The sequence below is a fragment of the Pleuronectes platessa genome, chromosome 3 (genome assembly GCF_947347685.1).
Source record: "Pleuronectes platessa chromosome 3, fPlePla1.1, whole genome shotgun sequence".
NCBI classification, from domain to species: domain Eukaryota; kingdom Metazoa; phylum Chordata; class Actinopteri; order Pleuronectiformes; family Pleuronectidae; genus Pleuronectes; species Pleuronectes platessa.
In genome coordinates this window covers 17,140,395-17,168,297 of record NC_070628.1, presented here as the reverse complement: position 1 = coordinate 17,168,297, position 27,903 = coordinate 17,140,395, and the positions used below count along the sequence as shown (strand labels likewise).

General features: G+C 40.4%; 1 protein-coding gene across 1 annotated transcript; it reads left to right on the top strand.

Annotated features, from left to right (window-relative positions):
• Positions 1–6,573: 6,573 nt before the first annotated feature.
• Positions 6,574–27,099, top strand: LOC128436808 (uncharacterized). The gene is made up of 5 exons (XM_053418674.1): positions 6,574–6,651; positions 21,383–21,490; positions 21,610–21,691; positions 22,315–22,653; positions 24,444–27,099. The coding sequence occupies exons 3-5, from the start codon at positions 21,631–21,633 to the stop codon at positions 24,839–24,841; spliced, it is 798 nt and encodes a 265-aa protein (XP_053274649.1). The 5' UTR covers positions 6,574–6,651; positions 21,383–21,490; positions 21,610–21,630; the 3' UTR covers positions 24,842–27,099.
• The last annotated feature ends 804 nt before the right edge of the window (positions 27,100–27,903 follow it).

Sequence of the window (27,903 nt, the reverse complement as noted above, 5' to 3'; positions counted from 1 at the left end):
GAATGAATTTGCAGTGTGTTGCCAGAAGTCATCCCCCTCTTCTGCAGACATGAAGTACTTCTCGCCTTCAGCCAGTTAGTGGAGTTGGGCCAACAGAGACTAAAACTGTCTACTTGCATGATGTTGTCGTGCCCCTGTCCTGCCAGCTCCTCTCTCCCTCTGTTTTAACTCCCATTAACCACTCACACCCAATGGCTCTGCTATTTCAGACAAGTTAAGGCACCTCTCTTGCAGACAGGACGGTGCGATTGAGCGTGGCGGTGGGCTAATTGAAGTCTGACACCATTTGCAAACTGCCATCGGGCTGATAGCCAGTCGTGTAACAAGAGGCTGAGGGCCGGGGAAGAGGGACAACTGACGATCAACAACACAACACAAAACAACAATGATTTCTTTCTCACAGGTCACGTTGAACAAGATGGAAACCAGAGAAGAGATAAAAGGGCAGCTGTGGACAGTAAAACATGAATAAACACATTAAGCCGTTTTCACATATGAAGACTGGAACTTTCTGGAAAATCGGATCTGGATATTTTCTGGAAGTTTAGACATTCAGATGAAGGCTGATGCTTGGGTAAAGCTTTCTTCGTGTATGGAACCTCTTTCATCCTGGGATATTTGTCATTTTTACCGGGGGGCTTGTTGGAAAACTTTTAGGGAAATGTCAGGAGCATCTGACTCCCCCTCATTTGCATTCTCACATACATCCCCTTAGTAAAACGCCAGTTAAGAGCTGAAAGCAGCAATATTTACACTCATACAGCTTAACAGTGTATTTTAACAGGCTTACATACTGATGTCTCTTCCTTATGATGACTCACAAACATTCAAAAATGTAATCCCCTATAATCCCACAATGACTTCACCTCTCAGTTATTGTGAGGCCGCACTTGCACAGATCGAGTACTGTGCAACGAACAGGACTCTTATCTACAAAGGTCACTGGATGCAGTGAACTTCTCGCTCCCGTCACACGTGAGCCCTTATCTCTGTGGCCCATGCTAATGCACCATGACTGTTGCTGCCTTTGCTGAAAGGGGTAACAAGCGTAGATGTGCTGAAAATGGGCTTTGTAGTGGAGTCTGACAGAGAACAGGCGAGTGAGAGAGTCTTTTTATCGGCCATGTTGCACTCTATTGCCATATTTTAAATACAGACATAGCATAGAGGTGCATTGTATTTATTAAACAAGTGTCAAAGTATCTTGCAGGACCATCGCTGGCAGTAACCCACTGTGGAAATCAAAGCCTCAGCCTGGGCGGTGTTAACAATATTAAAGCATTAAAGTGGCCCCACCTGGTTCAAGACGCGCTATAGAAGGGGCCGTAACGGGCCAGTAACATGTTGATCTGTGCCATCGTCTCCCCCACTGAGCCGTGGATTTTTGATTTGCCTGCGACAGCCTTTATTTCCCCTGGGCTGCTCTGCTATCACAGCGAGGCGACGAGGTGAGCCGTCTTGCTGAATGGAAATGCTCCCAAAGATGTGCACTCTGTGAGAGACCAGCCCCTGGGACCAATATTGGCTAATGGCGATCTGATTGACTGGGCAAAGAGAGGAAGAGAGGCGGGGGGAGTGAGGAGGGAGAGTGCAGGAAGGGGTCTGTCTGTTTGTGTTCTTGATCACTCGAGTATAATTCTATGTAGTGCATGTTTATGAATGCTTATCAGTCGTTGGTGTATAAATGTGTGTGTGTGTGTGTGTGTGTGTGTATTCGATACTGTGCCCCCTCCCATGCCTTTCTGCCTGTGGCCCTAATGAAGGCTACTTACGGTATAATGAGAGATGTGGTCAGATAATGGAGGAGGTAATTACTACATCGCGGCAGCCGCTGGTTAAGAATTACATTATTGATCGGCCAAATGCGGCAGCATGGCAGGCCGAGGAGGGATGCAAAAATGGAAAAAGGAGAAAAATCTACTCCTAAAATAAACAGCTTGGCTGATTGGCTTCCAATCAAAGCTGAGGTGCGAGGCACGTGCCTGAGAGCGCACACACAAACCCAAACACACTCCAGCTGAATAACTTCAGCGGACTACATATGGAACGAGTCCTGCGAGCCAGTTCAGGCAGCCAACTAGAGCTGCGCTGCTCCAATCATGTGACATGCCTCACTTTCCACAACCATCTATTATACACACCCACCTTATCAGGTGGTCTATTTAGGCAGAGAGAATTTTCCCATCATCCACTTTGCTTGCACTGCTGCTGCAGTATTGCTACAAGTTGCTTCAGCCCCTCCACCACCCCAGCATCCCACTGTAGGCTCCGACGGGGGGTTACAAGTATTTGCTCATCACTCCCATCATTTCATGTATTCATGAGGGGAAGTGATTAAGTTGGAGGCTAGAAGCCAAACACTAAACTTGTTCGACTGCTGCAATAAACATTTGAACGTGAGTTGTCTGACTGAACTGCAGCTTTGTGAACGTGCAGTGATCCGAACATTTCTGGACTGCATCAAATCAGAAATGAAAATCCGTCTTCAGAAAACATTTTAATTCACGTTTAAAACATCAACACCTCAACGAGACTTAATCTGACAGTAAAGTCCAGAGCTGCTGCACTGCCCCGGGCAGCGATTTGCACTGAGCACAGACTTCAGAACACTGCTTATAACTAAGTTTAACTACAGTTACTGTTGGGAGAAACTGCAGAGCTCCTCTACAGTGGGGAAGCCATGACTTATAATATGTCTGTAACAGCTTTTTAGAGGGTTTTAAAATGATAAAGGAAAAGAAGGAAGCTGGAGAGACAGCATTTATTTTCCCACTAACTATAATATTGATTATGATAATATTAATCATACTGTAGCATACTTCAGGGTGTTGGTTATAGTGCTGGTATCTACAACTTCTTGACACTTTTAAACTGGCTTCCTGGTTATTACAGTTATATAGAACTTAATTCATAGTTTGTCAGCAATAGATATGAACATACACACATAAATGAAGGTTGCACACAACCCAGACACACACTGTACATACGAACACACATTATCTCGAACCCGCAGGTCTTTATCCCCAGCACCAATCAATACATTATATCGATTCACTGTTAGACAACAGCTTGTAAGACATTAGGTTATTCTCTAGCTCCTCATTTGCTCTGACCCCACCCATGTTAGAGCGTCTCTTTGCTTTAGCAAGACTCAGAAAGTGACTCTTCCAATAACAACCTACCATTAACACACAAGTGAACTTCCTTATTTGGAAATAATTTTCACCATAAACACTCACTTCTGACACAAGGCAGAAACCATCGACATCCCGACATAAATCTCCCATTCAGCGAGCAAACAAGCTGGGAACTCCAGTCGCTAAATGCCACAGGGACTCAGTGCAGCATAGGTAATTATGGACTCAAGTCTGCCCTCTAGGTTTCTGCAGTGTGTGCACATGCGTGTGTGGCAGTTTGTTTGTGTGGCAGGATGTAGGAGGGCTTTGTGTGAGAGTGTGTTTGTGTTTGTGCGTGTGTATAGGTGTGATGGCCGGGGCTTTAGCTTTTCATTAAAACAGAAGGCCTGGCAGACAGGGTTTGTCCCCAGAGGCGGTCCTTTTTCCACCAGCTCAACGCAATCAATTCGCCAACCTGCGGAAGGGAGAGGTGCATGCGAATGGGCAGACTGAAGGACGGATGGAAGGATGGATGATAGGGTGGAGGGAGGGAGGGACAGGCAGGGGCTGAAGCATGGCAAACAGGATTGATGAGAGAAAACTCCACTAGCATAAAAATCCCTTCATTCTTGCCAGGAGGCCTCCACTAGGGGAAGGCATAGGTGCTGGAGAAAAGAGACAAGAGGAATATTGAATAAAGATGACAGGGTGCGCAGCCTCCTCCGTCCAGGTTTTGTGCAATGATGGAATAACATAAACGAAATGATCGCACTGCGCAGCGACCTGAATAGGTTATCATATGCATAGAGACATAACATAAATATCAGGCTTTTGTGGTAGCTCTACATGTTTGTTAACAATAATCAGTCTTTTATAAATCTAGAAAGATCGTGGTCATACATGAAGACTTAAATAGTCTGTGCCAATCTGCCAATCCAGATTCTCAGGTTGTTTTTTACATCTGAATGTTCGGCCCCAGGTTCATTGTTGACATTTTATTCTGGTTATTTTTGGTTTTATATTGAAATAAAGGTTTTCACACAGAGACTTTTGTACGACCTAGGCATGTCCAGTCATCATCGGCTGCTTCTACCTACATTTGAAACTAGTGGTTTGTTGATGGGTGTGCGTCTCACATCGGTGTGTTGTCGATTTGGCGAGTAGCAGTATTTCTGTTTGAATGAAGAAAATAAATCCAATCGCTTTGCAATTTCATTACCACTGTAATATCATTATGGTCTTTTTACCAGCAAATAAACAACCTCATTGTTCAAACATTACATCGTCGGAGGTGAAGACTGTACGATGTTCAATGCTGACTCAAATGTCTCCCATTGGTCCGAAAGTCCAAACGTCTTCTGAGGAATCTTTCACACCTGTGATTTTGAATCAGACTAAACTGAAACATGCGATATTCTCGAGCAACCAAAGCCCCCGTGTTCAAATTATCCTCTATGATAAAAGAAAGAAGAAACTAGCAACAACACTCAAAAGGACCAAAGAGATAATAAATGTCTTTCTGATTTAATCAGTTTTTTTTTAATACAGAAATATAACATTAAAATGCTGCATCGACAGTGCTTCAACTTGTCGTCCATAAAAGTTCAGAGTAGTTGTTGTCGAACATCGGTGTAACTCTGCTCGTAAACACATGGTGCAACAAATTGCTGTAAAAAGTTATTGACACAAGTCCATTAAAACCTCATTACATCTGCAGCCGTACAGCAGCAGCAGCTCATTGTGGGCGAGTAAATTGTGCTTTGCTGTTGTGGTTGCAGGCCTAATGGAAAATCTCAGAACCTTTCAGCACTGAGAGGAAATAAAAAAAATCTGGTGACGCATACTTTAATCTGTACCTCTTAATGCATACACTGTGGAAGGCTAATGTGCCTCCAAGTGAGCCTTAAGTTTTATCTCAACTTGAAATGAAACGGGCTCAAACTTTCTTCATTAATTAATTATTAAGTTGAGTTCAGTTTTATTTTAATTTCTCTGATGTTGTATTCCAGTATCAAGGAGTGAAAACATAACTGATGAATACTAAAAAATCAAACCTCTCACAATCTGAGTATTACCAGAAGCTCTTGTCACACTGTGGAGGTGGAGACTGTCCCTCTGTGAAGTGACTCCACCACATCCTACACACGAGGTGGTCCCTCTCGCAGCTTCACACCTCGTTTCCACATTTCTTTGTTTCTCTCTTTGCCTCCATGTACGTTGAACCTATTAAGCTGTGGCAGTAGGTCAGAGACAGATTACATGCATTTCCTGCCACAGGAAGTTAATTAACATAAAAACGTTATTAGTGATTCCACCAGCTCTGTGGTCTGACGGTGTTGATAGTAAAGGGGTGTCGAGTCATCGTGTAATTAATATAAACCTGTTCGGCCAGTTAACACATTGCAAATTTCAATAATCCTATTTAGCTAAAAAAATATTTAGGTAGTATAAATGTGGAAGAGTTCATTATTAAATTCATATAAATTAATTTACTTGTATATATCAATAGATATAATGATACAATTATTACATAACTGATGTGCTTTAACTGATCTGTCACCATGTGATGTTGGTCCAGTTTTATTGTCCCGATATTGCTCCAGGCACATATTCCACAAAACCAGACGGGGAAAACTAAAGATAATCTTTGTACATCAGTGGGTGGAGTCCAAATATGAAATGGAATGATGCAAAACAGTGTGGAAACGAGGCATCAGATGTGCACTGAACTCCGGAAGTGCCGTACACGTAGAAGACTCCGCCGAAGATGTCAGCTTGTAAAGACAACAAGGGTTCGATGCCAGAGTTGATGCACTGTAACATATACAGTGGAATTTATACGTCCTGCCCTCCTGCAGGCTTCTACCTCTCGCCACAATGTTCCCGACACTTTCCTGTTCTTGTTAACACGTCTGACCCCGAAAATCTCCTGCTGGGAAAGACAAACTCTGTACAATGTCCGGATCCATAGTTCATATCTGACAACAGCTTCATGAACTCAGAGAACATGAGGTGGGGGATATGGATCAACATGTCCTCTTTAAGAACCACAGAGCTCATATTTAAATTGGCTTGGCTTTCAAGAGTCTTCATCATTTTGGGAACCACTACAGCATTTACTGTATTTGAAGCATGTAATTCAACCCTCACACAAGTTTGGTAAAATTACCAAAACTAAGATTAATCCGACAACAGCTGTCATTTTATAACTGTGATGAACAACAGGAGCAAACATTATAACACCCAGCAGACTGAACAGAGAGGAAAACCACATGCTATGTACATGCACTCCTTAACTGCAGCAGAAGGAAAGAGGGAAGGAAGACCATTGTGTTTGACACCAGTGAATACACTCAAAATAGGAAGTCAAGGTATCTCAGAGAGGATATGTTTCACTAAAGGAAGTGACTCAGCAGCTCATTACTGATGCTTCTTTGCAGATTGCAGCGGTGGAGCAGTGAGAGTGGATTAGTCCAGGAGAGACATGAGCTGAAAAGAAGACATTCAACAGCCATCCATGAGAAAAAGAAAAGAGGTAAGAGGGAAATTGCTTTTCTAATTATCAATCTGGGGTCAGTGTAGCAGATACAACTTTAAGGATGAAAGCAGCTTTATCTGTGATGTTTTTAAGTGTGTGACTTCACAGTGTCAAAACCAAATTTTCCTCAGGAGAAGAGATTAGAAATCTTAAGAAAATTATTTGATTATATGACTCATTTCTACAAAATAACAGAAAGTAATCACATCTTCCTGCAGATGTTAAAAACTGAGAGTGAAGCTGGCATTTGTTGTTGATGTGATATTTAGTTTCAAGTCTTTCAACAGTGGGGACGAGCTTTCCTCAAAACGTACGCTGGCAAATGCTTATCAAGGTCTGGAGCCCTGCGAGAGAACTTTCTCAACTGGATTAAAAATCCATTTCTGATGATTTTGTTTTGGCCCAAACGGCCACGGAGCAACTCCCTTGACACCAAAGTAATATAGCAGACTTGCCCTAAATTGACAGCCTCAGCACGGCAAACTTCCCAGTGTAATTTGAAGGTTGTATTTGGTCCAATGCTTGGTCCGATTTTCTTTAAAAAAGGTAACAAGAGGAGTTTCGGGAAGAGAAGCTGCTGGAAGTTCTCTCAGGCAAAATTACAATGTTCCTAAAATATAGAAGCAAACTGTAGGAAACATTGTGCTTCAGTGTTGAAACAGGAAACTCTCGCCTTCCAGTCTTCCTCTTCTCAAATGTAAACACAATTGTTCTTCGTTGAAGGGAAGCTTCCAGATAACATCTTTGTTCCATAGACAAATTATGAATAAAAAACTGAAGGAATTACTGCTTGCTAATACTGTCAGATAAGATAAGATAAGAAAAGATAAGAATGTGTTATTTGTCCCATGGACATTTGCCTTGTAACAGCAGCACAGGGGATAGTAACAATAGAAACATCAGTATAAGAGTTATAAAGAAATACATAATTTAGCAGCTAAACATAATAGCAATTTAATTAACTTAAAATGTGTTGTTTAAAACCAGCCTTTCTTCAGACTTTGTCAAACAAGCTTTTCAAATTACGAGGCATCCTCGTAAGGACCATTTAAATAATACATCTGACAATTTAAACAGAGCTGCTTTGAAGCTACATTATAAAAAAAAGAGCAAGAACAATTAAATCTGATTCTATTTCGAGAGTCCAGTCTGTGTTCCTCGCTCATACAACACGTGCATGTCCAATTGTTAACTTCCTCTGCGGTTTCCTAGAAGAAAGGGGTAAAAGGTCGGTGACCTAATGATATTTCCTGCCTATGTTTACCTCTACGTTCGTCTTATTTTGACTGAGATCATGGGCTTTGCTTTCTGGCATTTCCCGCGTCAGCTCTGCAGCCATTTTTCCTGTTGCTTTAGTAATTTCAGGTGACTGATGTATCCCAGCAAGCCTTTGGCAATCTCTCTTGTCAGACTTTTATTGATTTTGACCATCACCTTGATCAGAGCTCTGTTCAAGACAAGCCGCGCGCTGACAGCAGCAAAGCCCTGCTGCTTTCTGCCCAGGCTGTCGGACAAAGGTGTAAAAGTCAGTGGGGAGCAGAACCTCTGTATTCATTTTCGGACGTGCTTTGATGTTTGAAATGAATGTCCATATAAAGAGTGCACATAGTTTAGGCTTTTTCTCAAGTTAGGAAAATATTTCCCTGCCAGTGTCATGAGACTCTGGTCTCTGATGTAAGAAATGTTTTTGGAAACCTGACGCTCCTCTTCCAACAATCAGTCTTCAAGAACAATGGTGTCTGTCAGCGTAGTGTGACTGCGACACACATACAGTACATGGCTCACATGCAGGATCCAGAGCAAAATGTATTGCCTAATACTTGCTTCGATTTCATCTGGCAATGCAAATAGAGCAAAGGAAGAACACCAAATTATTTGAGTACATTAAAGTATATTTAATATATTGAAGTTAATATTTATTGAACAAAACTTATTTGAATTTAGCCAAGGTGTTCATACCTGACAGTCTGGATCAAGGTCTGAGCCAACGTTCACGTCCTTATTACATTGTGGACATTTGATCCACTTAGTTTTGGTATCACATTGTTATTTAGGGAGAACACAAAATACTTGTATATGATATACAAACGTTGTGTCATCATCACCTGCATGACCTTTACTTGACATTGATTGGTTTGTAGAAAGGGGAGTGTCTGATGTTCCTGTGTTGTCGATTCGGCTAAATTATTGGCCAACTTTTTGGAATAAAAAAAAAAAGGAAATAGTCTTTTGGTTTTAATTGAGAAAATGTACTGATGAATTGAGTTCATTGGAATGTGATTATGGTTTTATTACTATTCTGCCAGCAACTTCTACTCCTTTTTTCCCCTCTATTGTTTAATGTGGTCTTAACTTCCTACAACTGGTGCAAAAGTCCAAACTATACAACAAAGTATTTTCACACTGCCAACGAACCATGGTTCAGTTTGGTCCGATCTGAGACCAGCTACTTTTGTTCAGATAAAACTTGCGCCTTGACAATGGTTGCCCCCCGCCAATGAACAGAGCAGAGAAGAAGAATAAGAAGGAAGACAGAGCCAGGCGAACAAGAATAAATGCTAAATTAATAAAGCAAAAATCCACAACTCAAACAGAACACAGTTTGGTGCGAGAGAGGAGAGAGTCCATTGAATGATGAGCAAGTCTTTAATCATGTATTGGGAGGCGGTGACCAGCTGCCTCCATGAACTTCCCTTATGGCTTCCAGCTCTATGCAACCAGGAACCTTCAGAAAAAATATTACACAAGCACGCACAAGCGCACCACTCACGAGCACACACGCGCACACACACACATAGCGTAACATCAGCACAACACACACAAGACCTGGCAGAGGTCGTCACATGCTTACAGGTTTTTTTCTCTCATGCCTCTTTGCCTCCTTCTCACGTTTTGCTCCCACCGCCCTCCCTCAGGTGGAAACCTGTCTCATCTCCAACAAGGTCAACACTCAACACTTTGAGGTCACCAAGATTGTTGTTGCAGGAATCCATTATTGACGTGTGTCTTGGTCGAGTTTTTAAGGGGTGTGTTGGTGACCTATAAGGCAAAGATAATGGATGACACTTCCTTAGTGCCTCGTGTAATTATCCTCAGCGGCTGGGTTGTAGAGGTGTGGGAGCGCTGAGAGAGGCCATTTCCATCAGCACTCAAACAGCTCATTATATGCACTAATGGACAGGGGTATCATTTATGAAGGGTAATTCCTTTAAAGGGGGGATCAGCGGATGCTAACGATCTGACCGGCACTCTGTCAGGAGCAATCTTTTGCTGGATGACATTTAGGCTGATACCTTTATGGGTTGTATCAAATTGATGTTGAAGGCTGCAACTAGAGCTGCTCAGACATAAACTCCTTTTCAAGACTCATTTCTCTAGAGTTTCACATATGACACAAATCAGGAGGAGATTCTCCGGTCAGGCGTGTTCACAACAAAATGGATATCTCCAGGGCGTTGGGGGGCGGGGGGGCACAGCATGTAGTACTTAACATATAAATTCCGCTGCAGAGATTGGGTGTTTTTTGATTACCACACATCAGCAGTGACATCAACTAGTATAAAAAAACAACACTTTGTCTTTGACATCTTTGTCTGCATCTTCTTTGTGGTTGGCACCTCTTATTCATCCTTATCTTTTTTGAGTTTCTCCTTTCTGTTTCTCCTGCTGTATTCTCAAACAGGCTCATTTGGAAATCATCCAGAATTTGTACTCCAGAGAATGTGTGCAGCAACTGACTAAGACAATTGCGTTCCTACATACAACCCCTGTGAATAAGTTCAGGAGTTTATCCGGAGTTCAATGCATTTAAGAATACTGCATAGTATATTTACATTGGAGAGGGTGTATCCTGCAGGAGAATAAAAACACTGCAGGTTCCATGCAGGCTCCGGTTCCCAACTTCCCTCTGCTTAACACTGCATCCTACCTGTGAAATACAAAAACATGTAGAACCCATCTGGGATGCTCTGCTCCCCTGAGAATCTTAGTCTTGGTATAACTTTGGAAAAGTCAAAAATAAACACATAGCTCTTCCCTCTCCACCTGTGCACTTATTTATCAGAAATCCGACACAATTGCATGCAGACACAAACACACAGACGCACACACTTATTGTAGACAACACACACTCTCTCCCTCTCACCACTGCCAAATTAAGGTCCCCACAGCACCCTGTAAACAAAAGCATAAATCGCAGATGCTTCTCCTCAAGTGCCTGACTGAAATTCATGGTTCTCAGCTCCACTAAATCACAGCGGACGAGTGCCCAGGGGAGGCTAGAAGGCTAATACACACTGGCCATGAATCCCATCAGCAGCGAGGCCGGTCCTATATGTCTAAATATAGTCAATTCGGAGATGGATGGGCCTAAACTGAGCAGCCACAGGAGAGGCGAGAACACCTATATGAGGCAGAGCGTCTGGTAATTGTACACAGAGTTTGGGCTGGAGATGTAATGCCAGGGGACAATTTGAGGGAGCGTGAAGAGGGATGGCACCCTTATGGTTAACACAAACACTTCAGTCATCAACCTTAACAATGGGAGAGGAAGGAATAGAGGCGGGAAGTTAGTATAGTTAAGGTTTTACAGACTGGAGGAGTGTGTGTATGTGTGTGTGTATGTGTGTGTGTGTGTGTAGCTGCCACTGAACTAAACACCAGAGTCTATTTAGTTTGTATTCTAGAACATTGGCAGCCTATTTCCCTTTGCACAGGCCTCAGTGAAGTAACCACATGGAGTATTACCTCCTTGTGGTTGACTTCAGTGTTGCAGTGTCAATGCTGCATTGCTGTTGTTCTGGGTTCGTACCTTCATGGATGAATTCACTTGGTTGAAGTCGCTTTGGATAAAATCGTAAGCTAAATGAAATGAAATGTAATATACAGAATTGTTTTACAGGTGTTGGGCACTGGAGATTGATCCCACTCAATATACAGACTGAATATTAAGATGGACAATGCATATCCACTTCCTATCCCTGTCTAGTAATAAAGCTAAATTATCCTAGATACGAACCAGTTTCAGCTGTCAATCATGACGTTTTTAACCCCATTATTATAGCATCAAATAACTGATCTGATTAAAACCAAACTTACTTGAAATCTTAACACTTGAACAAACATCAATGAAATGATTACAACCAGACATGATTGAAACCAATTTTGAGAACATTTATTTAACATTAAGCTAACTTTTTAGTTTGATCCATGTACCGTCCATAAATACCGAGGAAGCAGGATTTAAGACTTATACTGCAGCCAGCCACATCGTGGCTTAACCTTTAAGGAGCCGTCATGTCGTCCATCTTTATATACAGTCTATGAAATGAATGCAAATATTTGGCCTGATCGCCATATTTTCCCTTATTATTTATCAAAAAAGTAATTAGTTTGATGCTGTGCTTTAGGATTAAATACTCCTGCTTAAAACTATCTGTAGTGTTGTTACTATTATTACTTGTGTCTTTTTAAATCTCTTAACATGTGGATGTTCCTGCATGAACAAGTTGAACAACCTCAGAGAGCTACTGGCATGACTTTTTTCACGATATAGTTCTTCCTCTCGGTTCATCCTTTGTTTGGGATTTTGCAGCAACACTGATGCACACTCACCTTCCCCAATTCAAGGTGATGTGCTAAAGCTCAATTAAAGCAGCCGCAGTGTAAGCAGCAGCTTGTGAACATCTGCGCAGCATTGTTAGTAAATGAAAACTAATATCTCAGACATGGGAATGGAATGCATATAGAGCCCTATGTGCTCGCATTATGATTACCATAATCATTCCCTTTTTGTAATTAAGGAATACACCTTCTCTAAATCTTTGCCACTGAAAGCAACATGTCTTCTGTGAGAAGTGGTTGTCTCAGAGTTGTTAATCACACCGAGGTCATCTTTTTCACTGAGGCATCAGATCATAAAACACCTTTAGAAACTGGAATCTCATCTGGGAGTCGAGCCAAAATAAAGGATATTTTGGGGCCACGTAATGCTGCAATAACACATCAGCAACTGCAAAGTGCGAGCAAACAGAAGAGACTAATCCTCTGAAAGAGCAAACATCGGCGTCAACTTCGAGCGCGGCCAAGCATTTGCTAAGAAGGTAGGCCAGCTACCCTGTGTACGCCGTGAGCCAGATTAGCTTCCTGATTCCGCAAAAAACATGTCTCTGATCTTCTCATAGCTGGTCTCAGACTGATAACCGCTCCCCCACATATAAATGTGTCCCACATCAAAGCTGCCGACGAGACCAATGAGCTTTGCAGGAGGCGAGGGAAATGTGTCTGAATATTAAATTCCACCCATTTACAGTCCAAACAAAAGATAAAGGATCAGGATCCCTGAGATGGTTGTGCCTCCAGGGATTAGGGAGAATTATGGTGTAGATAATGTTGAGCTGGTCAAGAACAACAGCTGGGATTTGATGAATCTGTTAATCACATGCAGAAACAGTGACAATGCTAGTAAACCATAATTCAATAAATTAGTCTACAAATGAACAAACACAGGGAGGAACCTATTTAAGTGCGATTCCAGATCAGGGGGCGGATCTGGGATTTTTTCCAAACTTTGTTTAAAACTGTGGACAAAAGTTTTTCAGATTTTTCACTGACTTGCCAGAAAATATTTCATGGACCTTAATTAAAAAAACATGCATGTTTAGGGGACTGATCTCTCTCAGCGTCAGAAATCTGGTGCAGCTTGATTGGTGGGCATTGGCAGAGAAACGCGCTCCCCTGAGTACGATTCTAGTTAAAACTTTATTTGTATAGAACCATAAATAGACTCACAGATTTGTGATTATGAGGCTCTTCGGGTGACAAAAAAACGATCAATAAGGAAATATATGAAATAAAGCAATCAGAGACTAATGAAATAGAATACCAAAAAGCCTCACGGCACAACAGCAATCTGTTATGCTGTAGGTGTCATACATCTTTTATGTCTGAAACAACAAAACCTCATCCCATTATGGTTTTTCCATTCCATTGTCAAATCCCTCAAAGTCTTGTTCCAGCCAGCTGCAGCAGGCAGCTGCACCACAGTCAAGACTATTCAGCTGCATCCTTTTGAAGCCTGTAACCGCCTGTAGATTACAGTGAGATGGATGCAGCATGAGGCCACAGATGGCAAAGCACGATGATCCTAATGTCTCTATCTTCATGCGGTGGCTGCAGTGCACAGTTTTGTGTACATCAGTATGATGTAAAGTCTTTTCAAACATTCTAAGCGGAGTGACCTTTAAAATCAAATTATCCCACAGAGTCAGACAATTATTCGCATTTATGGCTGAAAAATGTCAAAAGATTTTTCATTGATCTGAGGGCCGCTGGGGATTCTCCCACTGAAACGTGACATGTGTTGATGAATAGCAGGTTCAAATCAAAAACATAAAAAGTGTTGAGCTTTCAAATAATTTGCCACTAGCCCTGCAGTAGGGAACTTTTTTCTACCCCTTCTGGCCGTGACACTTATTACACAAATCACGTAAACAGAACTTTATACAGTTTCAATTAAGTAATTATTTCATTAGAAGGAATAAATGTAATATCTGCATCACAGATTCCAAATATTTTACAAATCTTAACCTCTGTGTGAATAATAAGACATCAACCCTTACAGTGATGGTTCACTGAGAAATGAAAAGTCACTCATTATAACAGCCGACATTTAGGCTAAAAACATGACGCTTTTTTTTCTGTTGTTTTTTCACATTTGCAGAAGTGGTCACCAGCTACTTCAATTTTTTTGGATTCGGCTTGGGCTAACTATTCCTTTAAACCTCCGCTTTCTCAAATTTTCTTGCACTTACCAATACGTTTATTTAGTCACTGAGGAGTATAATTTGAAATTATGAAATACAAGAGGAACAATTCTTCAGAAATCCTGTGTTTAAAGCAGGCAGTGAACTCATCATACTCGAAGCTGCTGTAGCCAAATGTGTCTCTGTCGCTATATGGTAACTCCCCTTTTCAGCTATGGCTAACTTGCTGGTTGATGAAAAACACATCACTACTGGTGCGCTCATTTGGAAATGACTTAAATGTAACAGACATTCTTTTTTTTCTTCTTTTTTTTCTGCTTTAACCTTTCCTATCTACATTTCCTGTCACCGGTGAAGAGTTTTTGCTCTTGTTCATTGAAAAGGTCATTTATGACTGTCAGGATGAGGCGCTAGGGGAGGGCACATGAATCATTCATAACATCAGATCTGCTTTTCATCACAGAAGCTGAAAAGACATTAAAGATACAGTGTAAAAAAATAAGTAAAATTAAAGATCCAATTTGTCTGGCACCACAGACTGCACACAATCCAGAAAGCAAGCCAAAATATCCCAGACACACGAATGCCACATACATCATTTTGAGCCTTAAACTGCGAGTTTGTCTTTCTCCCTGTTTTTATAGAATCAGATAACTAATTAAATCCAAATTTACCAGTACGTAAACCCTTGGACAAACATCAGTGTGATAAGATCTCCCTAAAAGGACAGAAACCATCTTATTGACATGCACATTAACTTTTTAGTTTGTTCCATGTCCCATGTGACATCCACTAACATAGAGGAGGCGGGATTTATAACCTATTTTTGCAGCCAGCCACCAGGTTTATCTTTATTTACAGTCTCATTGCAAGTCACATACACACTGGGCTTAGACAGCAATTTTATTATTTATCGTCACATCATTCATATCAATATTATTATATTATAAATAAAAAACGGTATAAAACAAAGCAAAACAGAAGAAACCTTGTAACCTGATGTAAACTCATTTATTAAACTTGGGTTTGTGTTTTACTTTATAGTTCTCATCTCAACTCTCATTAACTTTAGCTTGTAAACAAATGTTTAGGATGCACAACATGCCAGGACCCTGTAGAGTCTGCCAGGGCCTTTACCTGCTCATATGCTGACGGATGCATATTCCTATTTATTACCAGATGTGGGATGTGGGAGTTCAGCCAGCAGACAGTCATTGAAGGGATTTCTTGTTTCCGATCTCCTCGTATAACATAAGACACGAACGCAGCTTCTGGGTCAGACGCTCTATCTTTACTGGATCCTAAGTTAAACTGTCTTTTCTGTTCAGTTCTAAAATGTGCACATCTTCACTCGACCCATCAGGACACTTCTTCCGCTTCGTGAGTGCTCTCGTGGTGCGCCCTCCAATAAACCTTCCAACAGACATTAACCGTGATAGTAGTCTTTATAGGGGGAGATTGGGTTGGGTGGTGGTTTTATGAGTGCAGCGAAGCTTCCAGGTCAGCTCATAAAAGTGATCGATGATTGTGTATGATGGAGACGTCCTCAGAGTTGGAGGGCTCACACAGAGGGCGGAGACAGGAGTTTTGTGGAAGGCAAGTCGTGTCACATGTAAAGGTGAGGTCTGAGGATGGCAGAGCCAACATAACAGTTTCCAATCTGGAGTTCCAGCTCATGGGTAAGATCGGGTACTAAACATTGTGACCTAATTATGTCAGTACAACCAGGCACCAATTTACGTTAAATGAATTGTTAACAGAGTAACTTACATCATCTGGGTGAGAGAGTAAGTTCAATCTATGGAGAGCCTATGCAAACTACACAAAATATTGATAAAAGCTGAACCTCATATTTGATAGCTTAAAAGCGCCATCAGGTCATTAGCAGGACGCCTTCACTGACATCTTCAGGTAATAACTCGCCACTCGGAAGATATGGCTGGAAGAAACATTCTTGTTCACTTTTGGTTTGCTTGTACTTGGTTGGAATTTTCTATTTCTTATGATTTACTGGCAGATCTCAAACAACTAAGGGAGCATTCTGCTTCCTGTACCTGTTTTTTTCAATAGAGATTTTACTTCAGGAGGTGAAGTTCAGAGCAGAGTACTGAAAAGAGTAGCATCGGTTCCTTGTACCAGAACTGGTACGATATTGATTTCAATGTGAAGAGTATCCAACCATACTCATGGGTAGACTGGAATTATAGATGTACATAGAACTATGAATACTGAGACGAGGACAACATGATCTCTATGGTCCAGTTTGTGTACTATCATGAAGTTGGATGCCATGTTAAGAGTTTTTTTTATGTATTTTTAGATTTTCAGATCATAAATTAGTGTTTGAAGTTTTGAATGATCATCAGCATATTCATGTCTGTGGTTGTTGGTATGCATTAAGGATTTATCTGTCACCTTGACAGTCTCAGGTGTTCTGAATAGTATCTTTCTCTGCGATCGGGATGTTTGTTGATTTGCCCGAGTGACTGTTTGCTGTTGGGTCACATTCTTTCTATTTGCACAACACCTCTGTATTAGTACCATTGTAAGTAACTGAATGGTACTGGTTTCATTTCAATAACCAGCCGATAGCAGAGTCTTTCAGTACTGCTCATGTCAAGGTCAGGTATAAGGTGTTAACAGTGTGTGGAAAAATTCCCTTTATTCCCTGTGTATGTTACTGCTGCATTCAGAAAAATTGCTTTGGCCATGTCAACTCAAAAAACATTCAGGAAGAAATATATTCAAAGATTTGCTCATGGATGTTTATATTTTGATAAAGGATCTTTGCCATTACATGAAAGTACTGTATGTGTGGATCAAATATCCCCACAAACTGTGGTACTGTCAATGGCCCTGAGATCTCAGCGGACTGTATCTCAAGAAAACACATGCAGAATAACTAATTTAAGTAAGAATACTGGAAAATGTAGGCCTATGATGAATTTGCCATAATAGTGTATTAGGGATTATCTAAATGACTGATAGCATCTTTGATGAATTTGATGATTAGCTCGACTTTTTCGTTTGGTCCGTGTCAAATCCGCTAACATGAAGAAGATGGGACTTTTTTACATGTTCTTCAGCCAACCACCAGATGGCAATCAAGACATTTTGGCTTCACTTTGAGGGGCCGTCTTGTTCATCTTTGAAAACATATGATGTCAACCAAGGTCTCAACTGACATGTCCCAGGTGATAAGGAACTTTCTCAATAATATATTTGTAAATACAAAGCAAATAAAAAAAGTTGTTCACAATATCTAAAAACCCAGTGTGACAAGATTCAGAAAGCTGTGTGTTTCCAGCCTTTTCAGGCTTTTGTACCTCATAAAACCACACTACAGTTACAGCCTACAATCACCTCCCTGCAGAGATCCACTGAGCAGCTCCTGTGACAGTTTGGAAAATTGGCTCAATTTTACTTGAGAGGCGAGTCTCTTGCTACGTGCACGCAGCCACTCCAACAAAGAAATTCATTTTTTTTGCTCAAACTGTTTTGCCTCTTCAACAGAGAATCAAATCCAGAAATCCATATTTTTGGGGGATGTCATGAATCATCACTAATAGCTTCACGAAGCAATACCACCATGCCACTGATGGCTGGAATCAGAGCACGTAGGATGGTTGAAAGGACAAAGGAAAGAGAAAGCTTAGGGTGCGTTTAATAGACCTGCTCAGCCAGCTTTGCTCCACTAGGTTTAACTGGAGAGACAGCTGTCGACGCCAAGTTGTTTGGATTACAGTTAAGAAAGGAAGGGAATGACTAAAGTGCAAGTGAGCTTAAGGTGTGGCAGTAGGAGGGGGGAGAACCAACAGAACCTGACTGTTAGCCTGACCTAGAAATACTGGGCAGAGCTGATATCTCTGCAAGTCCTGCATGAATATTATACTGTGTATTTACCTGTCAAATGAACAGTAATTCATAAAGAGCTGCCTGGTTTATGGCAAGAGGTTATTGCTCCAAGCGCTCATAAATCTTAGTTAGCAACAAGGTTTTAGACATGAGACAGTTTTTTGAAAAGGCAACAAGCTCTGCTGAGTGTAACAAGACGTGTCTACAAAGAGAGTGTAAAACAGCTGACCCAGGTAAGAATTATTGAAACATCTTAACAGGAACATTGAACTATCTCAGCATTACGCAGCAGTTCTCTGTTGGTTTTGACAGGCCAGCAACACCAGCAGCAGCTCCCATCGCAGTCTGAGTTATCTGTGAGAAAATGAAACAGTAAACGTTTCTTGACACACCAGTTGGAGCGACTTGGACACAACTTCAGGGATGAAGGCGGGGTCATAGTGTGTTTTGGGACTGAGAGCTTCAGACAGGCCAATCAAGCTGGGGGTGATCAGCCTCTAAAACCCTCTTGAGCTACAGTCACCTAGACACCTTTTATGTGATGTTCTTGGTGGCTCTACCTGCAGCCCTCTAATGCCAATGACACTAAGAGCCCGGTGGAGTGACTGCCCTGCAGCCCGCCTTTATGGGTTCACAGCAGGCCTTCCACTCGTACCTGCTATATGTCCACGCTCTAGATACTCTTTTGTGCTTGTGGGCCTCTTCAATCTGATATTTACAACTTGCCTGGAAGAGTTCAAATATACAAAAGGAATAATATGCTCGGTACTTTACATTTCCTGAGAGTCATTCTAGCCGTTTTCAGACATGACCTGTGGATAAATCCAGAAAATTGGGTCCGAACTTTACTCTGAAATTGCATTTCACAGAGTTCAGTACATTTTCTGAAATCGGACTCGCTGTCCAATTACTGAAGAAGCTTCAGTGAAACAATCTTAATGTCAATGCGAATGTGTTACTCTGTTGACCAAGCGCATCATTGTGAGGCGATAAAGTAAAGAATTGTGTATATTTGTGCAACACAGCTGTTTCGTTTTTTAGCTTAACTAAAATAATTTGTTCCCACATAAAACCTGGAGGCCTCTGTTCAGTTGGCACAAATGCCGCGAGTGACATTTTTAGATGGAAACTTGCAATATGTTCCCCTAACTTTTTTAGTTGAGTTCTTGCACATGAAGCTTAGATTATTTAAATCGTGTTAAGGCTGAGCTTTAGTGGTGCTTTGGGGGAGGGGTTGGGTTAACAGCTAAAAGTCTTCAACTGGAATTAGATACGCAGGAATTATGAATGCTGCTTGTACGAGAATCTTCAAGGCTCTGATGCAATGGAAGATCAACTGCTCATGTAATGCAGTAATCCCCCAACAGGTTCAACAGGACACTCTGTATCTGTCATTTAAAACCTCACGACTTCTGCCGGTTGTTGCTCTAAAAAAATCATACATGCACTGAGCCGAGTAGTATTTAGCATCGGTGGAAATTAGACCATTAACCTGCGTTTTAGGGCTTATGTATCTAACTTCAGCAATTTCCAGGCTTTAAGATGTGAGGTTTTCGTCATATATAATCTGTGGTTTTCACTTTACTGGAACAATATCTACAGGACTAATATAAGCAACAGGTCCGGAGCAGGACTCAAACATAACTGAACTCTCATTAGCGCAGAATTACTGTCGGACTTAATTTAACAGATACTCAACAACTTCAGCGGTTTATTGCAAATCATGTTAAATCCACAGATAAATCTCAGCATTATGGGTAATCTGCTCCCCACAGCAATTAAGTACAGGATAAAACTGGACACACTGTGTAAATAAGCTGCAACGCTGCCGTCATTCTGGGCAGGGAAGGCCTGAGAGTCTGACAGCATGTTTATCCCTAGTTGCAATATGAGAGTGTGAATGTGTGATGTGCACAGAACCAAAGATGGATTACAGGACGGGGCAAAACATGAACTTTCTCTCCTGTGGAGCAGTAAATGAAAAAAAAATATGTAAATACAAATTAATGCAGACACAAAACCAGTGACTGGACTGAATAAATCTGCCAACAAATGCAGGAGTGAAAGCATTGACACTTTTGAGTGGTTTATATATATAACTGCAGGTATAACTACAGTTAAATATACTCTATCAGAAAGCAACACAACTAATACTATAGTAGAACACAGTCAAACAAAGGGAATACTTGCACACATATTAGTAAGTGTTTGTTACTGTGTAATTATAAATGCATAAATCAACAGCTAAAACATATCCTACTTGAAGCTCTACATGGAAGTTGGTGTAAATTTTCATTAACCATGCAGTCAAACACAGGGGTAATGTTATAAAATGTGTATTTAATGGACAAATGTACAATCTAAAATAACGGTTTTAGTGTGTTATAAACAGTTAATAAATGAAAGCTTGTACATGATAGGAGGAGGGGTTTTAAGGCAGAATCAGGGAGAAACTAAAGGCTGCTTTTGGACCTCTAATTCGTTGTTAATGGGAAAATGAATCAGATAAAGAAATGAAATTCGATATGCGAATGGCCTGTGAAGGTCACACACACACACAGAAGGGTTTGGCCACTCACCCGACACTTCTTCCTGAAACAAGCTATGTTCTAAACAACACTGGCTTTCCAGTAGTTGTGTGCATTACTGGCACTTATCTCACTCTTCCATGATTACATGACTGCTTCCCATCAACTGTCTAATAAACGAGTGAACTTGCAATAAGACACAATGAAACCCTTAAACTGAGTGAGGCTGAGTGTTCAGAACATGAAAGATGAGAAGCCTACCCCCCCGGGGCTGTACCCACGGAGTTTGAACAGTATCTAACAGACGTGACAATGTCCTGGCGAAAATCAATGTGAGAGCCGAACGCAGTGAAATGAAGCTGCAACACATCAAAGCTCGTCATACAAGTCTCTTCTTGTGGCAGCATCTACAGCTTCATGAATAGGCCTTCACGCCCCCGTCTCCCTGTTTCTTTCACTTTCTGTCACTCTTGCACGCTCTCATCTCTCTCTCTCTCTCACATATCCACACAGAAACACTTCCTTGTCCTTAGTTTCGACGTTAACTTGCCTTCCCACTAATCATTAACGTTCTGCACAAAGGGAGAAGTCTGAAGGAGGGCATACACAGAACTGCACTGTTGTTGAGGAGAGAGGAGGAGAGTAGGAGCTCCCAGAGAAGAGCTGGAGAGAGGCATCGATTCCCCCGAGGTCAGTTCCACTCAAGTATAACAGAGTTTTAAGACTCAACACACATTAATCAGCCTGTTCAGACCAGTGTTTCAACCTGTTCATGATCACTTCTGATGGGACTGTTCTCCCTGGTGCAGTGAAATGCCAACGAGGTGACAATGGAGTTCACAGCACTACACATACTTTGGCTGTTGCCAGTATTCACTTTGACAACTCAAGGTATGTGACACCATTTCAAACTAATTCAAACTGAATGGGGTGTAAGATAAGAATAATAGAGTGGGATATTCTTATCGATGTAACAGTGTCATTAATAATATGTCTGACATAAATAAAAATGTATGCAGAACTAAAAGTTATTTATTTAAAAGATTTAAACAGTTTGATTTGGCTATTTGTCGACCTTTATATTCAAATATATTCAAATTTTCAGGTGTATTTAATTAGACTTCTTTGTCGTATTGTTTTGTTATTATTATTTTTGGTCACATATATCTTTAAAAACCAGGAATAATAATGAGAAAAGATCAAATATGTAAAGAATAATCTTTAAACCACTCAATAAAACTGATTTAAAGCTATTTTTTTTAGTGTCTCACATATAATTGTTTTATGACTATATTAAATGCCTGCAAGATAACAAAGGCAAAAGTCCATGGTGAGGGAGTCCTTCTCTTTACAGCAGATAAATGAAAGGGAGAACAAACAGACACAAGGCTCATTTTTATATTCACATAATGTCATAAATAAATTCAAGGTAAAACTTTTTTTAATTAAACTGACATATTTTATGCAAGATTTTTATTTTTTAATTGAATTAATATTTCTCTCTTTCTCTGCAGAGCTGGTGGGACTAAGTGTGAGTCCCAAGGTTACTACAGACTGTGGCCAACAGGTTACTCTAGAGTGCAAAGTGTCCCCTTCTCCTACTGGACTGTCGATCAAATATATGGGGTGGTCCCACAGCAAGACATCCTTATGTTCCGTGAACAGTGAAGGAAACGTTTCATACAACAGTAGCACAGAGAGGGACTTCCACTGCGAGTTTGAAGAAGGACGGTTGTCCCTCATCTTTCACAAAGTGCAGCCACAGCAGGAGAGCAGGAACCTGCAGCGCTACAGGTGCAAACTTCACTCCAACAAGGGAGCTCTGCACGAATACACAACTGTGGAGCTAGAGGGTGAGAGTCCACATTTATTCTTATTTGATCACACAGCGTTGTATCTTAACAACATCTATAAAACAGCTGGAGTGAATGTATAATAAGATAATAATTTACAACAAGTGTTTCTTAAATCACAAAAGTAAAATGCAATAATAAACCTCAGTAGTGTGGCTCTGAAAGTAAAAAAAAGTCCCATTCTATTTCTGAATAGAGATTTATATTATCAGACATAATATTTTAGCCATCCAAGGTAGACTCGCCACAAGCTACGTGATTGTGTGACGGTGTTATGTGCTCCTGCAGAAGCATCAAGTCTGTATGAGATCAACTGTGTTTCCAGAAAAACACATTTCATTAGTGATGTCAAGAATTACTGCACTACCCACAATCCTCAGGTTTAGCTGCAATGCCTCTGATTGGTTGAGCTTGGTGCTACCACGGAAATGTTTACCACATCCATGAAAATCCGGTTAGCCACAATGGGATCATTCAGCATTGCTACAGATTATGATACTTTACACCATATGAAAATCTATACAAGACACAAACCACATTTATAGCAACACTAAATTAACAAAAAAATTTAATTCAAGATGAGCTGGAAGTCGTTGGAAAGGATACATTTCAATGGATTATGGGATGCGTAGTTCCTTCACTGTTAAAACATTTATATACACTTGTACCTTTGCCTTTTTTCTGTTTTCCAATATTTCTCTTCTCGGAATTAAAGTTTTAATGCTCACAATTCATCTTAAAGCTGGTCAGTCTATTGCCAGACTTAAAACTCGTTTTAAAAGGATGTTCTGAAACATGAATGGTAAAAAAGATTGGGGAATGTTCTTACAGAACAAAAGCTGTTCTAAAGTTGTTTTAAACATAATCAATCAGAAGACAAATTCCTATTTGCATTTAAAGTTTGGCTCACGTAAAAAAATACAGACCTACTTTCAGTTCATATGTGCTTAAATATATATGGTCAAATCTGCCACATTTTGTATTAGATTAATATAACTGATGCACTGTAGCTGAGAACCATTTGTCACCACTCTCTATACATACAGAGGTGTAAGGTGTATATGATATATAATATATATATAGTATGTTAATATTTTATAGATCAAAGTTTTTAAAAAGTGCTCCATCATGACATTAGGTTTGTATTCAGCTAGTTATATCATCGAGAAGACAACTTCTTATGCACACACATTCAGTATTTATAACTGCACACTAATGACTTATTAGAAAAAATGACACAAGATGAACATTAAGGAAAATAAATTTGTCATGGCTAATGTATAAAGCATCAATACAATTTATCGTTCATTGATGAAGACATTCGTTACAACTAGCAAATCATTATAAATGGCCAGAGTTACTTATTAAAATCCAGTTTAATGTAACAGCTGATTGAGTAGATCTGAACTTTAAATAAGGTTGGCGAGTGTAATGCATTTAAGCCTGCATCATATTTTAAACAAAGCTCATCGTGCACTCAGTGTGTAAAATCTTAAAATATAAATTAACCATAACGGTGTAATAATGGAAGTGGAGTTAACAGCAGAATATTTATCTGAAATAAAGTGCAGACTAAGTGTAAAGCAGTAAAAGATGGATGTACAGTTGAGCGCAGTAAAGAAATTAAATGCACTTTCCATTACTGCGCCCCTGGGATTTGTTAAGGTTAGATACATCTGTGCGATGTGGTGTAATTAATGGGTTCACATGCCTGAATAAAAATATCAAGTGTCCCTAACCTTCTGTTTATCAAATGCATTTTAAAAACTCTTCTCTGGTTCTCCCCTCAGATTGTGCTCGGATGGTGCAGGGAGTTTTAACAAGTGACGGCCCCTCATGCACCTTCGACAGCGTCCACCCAGACGGGGATGTGCACTGGTTTCAAGGGTCCCACAATCTCTCAGCCGGCTCCATAAAGCAGAACACGACTAAACGTGTAGAGAAATGGGGTTGGCTGACTATCCACAGTGACCTGGAGAGGAAAGGTTCAGACGAGCCCTACAACTGCTCCTTGATGAGCAGCAAATCTGGGAGATACGTGGCCAGTGCTTTAATAAAGAGCCCCCAAATCCTAAGGATGGATACCACAAGGGCACATTCACTATCACCCCCCAATGGAGTCGGATCACTGGGGCCCGTGAGGATACTTCTGTGGATTTCAGTCTTACTCGCTGTAGCTCTGAAATAACGAAAGGAAATCCATGTCATGGACGGTGATAAAATATCAGGGTGAGGTGGTGGTTATTAAGATTTGTTAAAGCAACACTATGTAACATTTACTGAGAAACAGCGTCACCTGCAGCCACATTTGGTTAGAGACTCTAAACTGTCTGATTGGTTGTTTGTCTCTGTATGTTGGCCCGGTGATAGGCTGGCGACCTGTTCGGGGCAGACCCCGCCTCTCAACCAATGTCATCCGAGATTGGCTGCAGCTCCCTCCGCGACCCTCAATAAGATAAGCGGTATAGATCATTGATTTATCGATATCTTAAAAGTTTCCTCACAAACTATAAAGAGAGATAGACGCAGTTTTTTCATTAATTTCAAGTCTTTTTAAACATGTCCACAGTCACGCATTAATTCTGAACATGCGGTCCTGATTCGGACTATTTAGATTGCCACAGTCAGTCCGTTACTTCTCACAGGAAATCAAGTAACACTAGTTACGCAGAGCAAGAATTGACATTTCAGGGTGAGGAGCGGGAACCAGGTTTGAACCATTGTCTCTATTCAATGTCAGTGAACCACCAAATTAATTTTGAAGCTTCTGTTTTTAGGTTAAAGGTTGCATGGTGTTGCTTTAAAGACAACAAGTAACAATGAGGTACTCTTTCTTTCAATACCCTCGGCGAAGCAGTAAAGTGAGTCATCTCATAAGGTCCAGAGGTGAATTATTCTTCCAGTAAACTCTTGGCTGAAGTGATCTTGGTGATTAGTGTTGAGAGGTGATAACAAGGAAGCTGATAATACTTACACTGTATAAAATACACACACACATACACACACACACACACACACACACAGAAACACACATTTTTGGCTACTCTTTCAGTTCAGTCGAGCGCTATTAAATCATCTTGCCACAGGTTTTACAGGAGGTATACTTCTTTCTGTAAGGGTAAAATGAACATGTCAGACGACAGGCGTGTCCACAGACGTCTGTGTGTGACTATCAAAGTAAAATCTGTCAACCAGAATGCAGACATCACAAGTTGGGCTCGGCTGTTCCTTCCTCTCAACACCACTACACAATTGTGCGTGAAATATCAATCAGCTGAACTCTCAGGTTCGTGGGTGGATGCTGCCCCCTGGTGAACATAGTTGAGATCAGTGATCTGTGGCGGCTGATGTACGACTAAATGGAATGATGTGAAGAAATTACACTAAAAATACAACAATTAGCAGTTTTCATAGGAACTATTTCAGTGTAGAAAGTAGTTCTGATAAAACCTGTTCACAGTGTGATGTAGGTATAGTGAGAGTTTTTTTATGTGATGTGAAATCTGACCAGCAGTCAGTGGGCTGGTTACAGCAGAAATGGGTAAGAAGACAGACACATGCCATGTCTCCTGTGTCCTCTGTCTCTCACTGCCTTGCGGTGGTGTAGCTTGAAGCTGTAGAGGAGAAACTCAGCACAGAGACTAAAACTCGCCCAGTTTAACGGCTCAGTGCTTCCTCTTCAGCTGGGACGTCTGGGAGCCTTTTCAAGTCAGAACCACTCTCTGCTAATGGTGCCACTGAATGGCTCTTACACAGAGGCAGGTCGAGCTTTTAGCAAGACGTGGCAGCGAGCGAGAGCCCGCTGGGTTAATCAACACGAGGTCACCTTGACTGCAGTGCACACAGATGCATACACACACGCACACACAAACACAGACACACACAAAATCACAATAACCTCTATTATTTAATAATTTCTCTTGTGAGATGTTGATATAATCAGAGCAATTTTGATAAATGGTCACACAAACCAATACTTCACACACTGAGTGATTGACAGAATTATTTAAAATGGCTGTAAATGTATATATTTTTATAATCTCATCAATGTAGCCTCAAAATAATCTCTTTGCTTTGTAGGCAGCTGTTTGTTTATCTCTTACATGTTAAGATAGTTTGATCTTTTATTTCATGAAAGCATGATCATTTTTTGTAGCATTACTGAATATTAGTAATCTTTGTAAGGTTCAACGGTTTTTTATTTGAGATTTAATTTGATCTGAAAGTGATGTTTACAAAATAAATCATTTGCCATAATTGCTGGAAGTATTAAGACTTCAAAGAGGAATAAATATGTGTAAATAAAAAGATTTGTAGGTATATTGTGGTTTTCTCTCTTAAATCATGTTATGTGATGAGGTTTCCATTGTGGACTGGAGCGTGCTTTATGTCTTTTTAGATGATCAGCTTCTGACAAATGAATAAATGTAAATAACAGTGTATTTAGTGAGTATTAAAACTTCCACATTTAAATTTTTCTAAATAAAAGACAAAATTGGAGTAATGATTTTGCAATATTCCCTCATTTCTATAATGTCTGAGTAAAGAAAACATAGAGCTTGATCAACAACATTATCCAGAGATTCATCTTAGAAGGAAAAGTTAAATATGCAACCACAGACAATATCTGAATCTGGAATGGGTTTAAATTTTTTTAGATTGGAAAGAAACAGAAATGTATTGATTTATCCAAATCTAAAATGATTAATCCATACAGACTTGCTTGAAGATTGATGCAACATGTAATTTAAGATATTTTAAATTGTACTGAAAAGTGCAATTTAAGCGTTCTGTTGAGCTTGATTTCAAAGAAGCAATATCACCAACTGTTGAGTTCAGTTTGGTAGCCATTGTTTAGCTTTTGAAATTTGAAATCCACAAATTAAAGATAATTGAAGCTGTTTTTCTGATTACTCTAAGGCAGGGGTGGGCAATTAATTTTCCCGAGGGGCCACATAAGAAACATGTCAGTTGTGGAGGGCCGGACCAATAAGCTGAACTCAATTCTACTCATATTAATTTGATAAGCTTCTACAGGTAAGAGTAAATGTGATGATTAGGCAATGAAAAAGTGAGGCAGGCAAAGTAATAACGCCAACAATATATCACACTTTAATCAACATTTACAAGAACAGTTGTGAACAAAGTATGAATTTTTTTTGCAGTATTCCAAAGATCAGCTTTAAATTAACTCTATACAAAGTGCTATTACTATTTACATATAGTCTAATCACCCCATTTGCTGTTTTT